This window comes from Terrapene carolina, unplaced genomic scaffold (genome assembly GCF_002925995.2).
Source record: "Terrapene carolina triunguis isolate 2854851 unplaced genomic scaffold, T_m_triunguis-2.0 Scaffold22359, whole genome shotgun sequence".
Taxonomy (NCBI): Eukaryota; Metazoa; Chordata; order Testudines; family Emydidae; genus Terrapene; species Terrapene triunguis.
This window is the reverse complement of record NW_020686710.1, coordinates 302-1,542: the sequence shown is the minus strand read 5'-3', so window position 1 is coordinate 1,542 and position 1,241 is coordinate 302. Positions and strand designations below refer to the sequence as shown.

At 67.3% G+C, this 1,241-nt stretch overlaps 1 protein-coding gene across 1 annotated transcript in view; it reads left to right on the top strand.

The window, feature by feature from the left end:
* CD79A (CD79a molecule) overlaps positions 1-1,225 on the top strand; it is a 1,890-nt gene extending 665 nt beyond the window's left edge. Inside the window, exons 2-4 of the mRNA XM_024201945.1 lie at positions 71-189; positions 379-447; positions 986-1,225. Of these exons, the coding sequence (XP_024057713.1) occupies positions 71-189; positions 379-447; positions 986-1,099 (302 nt within the window). The 3' untranslated portion in view covers positions 1,100-1,225. The remainder of the gene's footprint in view (positions 1-70; positions 190-378; positions 448-985) is intronic.
* Positions 1,226-1,241: the final 16 nt, after the last annotated feature.

The following is a 1,241-nucleotide window of genomic DNA, read 5'->3' as shown; positions in this document are numbered from 1 at the left end:
GGGGTTGCGGGGGAGGGGGAGGCTCTGGGGAGTTTGGAGCGGAGCTGACCCCCTCCCCCCGGCATTGCAGAACCCGTCCCGGTTCCCTTCCTGAACATGCGGGAATCCACCAAGAACCAGCTGATCACCGCCGAGGGCATCCTACTCCTGTTCTGCGCCGTGGGGCCCGGAGTCTTCCTCCTCTTCAGGGTGAGCCCCTCGGCCCCGGGACTCCCAGACACTGACCGCTGGCCTGGGCCTGCCCCCCTGCCCTGGGGGAGCCTGCGTCAGGGGGGGGGCAGTGTGACCCCCCAAGCAGGCTAATGGGCAGGCTCACTTTGGGGTGGGGTGAACGCCACTCAGCCCCTGCCTCACGCCTGCCCCTCTTGGCTGTTGCAGAAGAGGTGGGAGAATGAGCGGCTGCTGCAGTCCAAGAAGAACGAGTATGAAGAGGAGAATCTGTATGAGGTGAGCTGGGGAGGGCACCGCAGGCGGGGTTGTGTCAGTGAGGTTATGGGAACGGGGAATCCTAGCCTTTGGCCCCCTCCCAGCACAGCCTGGATCCGCGCACGGAGAGGTCCTCCCAGTGCTGCAAAGTGCAGAGTGGGGTCACTTGGAGGCTGCCCTCGGGGGCGCTGGGCTGCAGGGAGCGGGGTGTGGGGCTCAGTGGGGGGCGCTGTCCCCTGGCAGTCCATGTTGGCCCCAATGCAGCACTAGGGGGTGCTGGGCTGCAGGGGGCCGCGTGGGGGTCTCAGCGGGGGCCCAGTCCCCTGGCTATCAGTGCCAGCCCCAATGCAGCCCTAGGGGGTCGCCCAGTGGTTCCGGACGCCCCACCACTGCTGTGTGAGGTGCTTTGGGTCTGTGTGGGGCAGGAGGGGCTGGGGAAGCATCTGTCACTGTGACTGGGACCCCGCCCGCCCCTCATGGCCCCTATGGGGTAGGTGCCGAGGGCTGAGCCCCTCCCTCGGCCTCCAGACGAGCAGCCCCCTCTGCTTTGCCGCACTAGGGCCTGAACCTGGACGAGTGCTCCATGTACGAGGACATCTCGCGGGGCCTGCAGACCACCTACCAGGACGTGGCCAACCTCCGCGTGCTCGACATGCAGCTGGAGAAGCCGTGAGGGGGGCACCGGCCGTGACCCGGGGCCTCTTGGTGCCAGCTGGGTCCCTGGGTCTGGTCTCTCCACGGCGGTTTGTTCCAGGGTGCTACGGGAGGCCTCTGCCACAAGCCTGCGTCACCCTGATTGTCACCCTGCTGGGAAG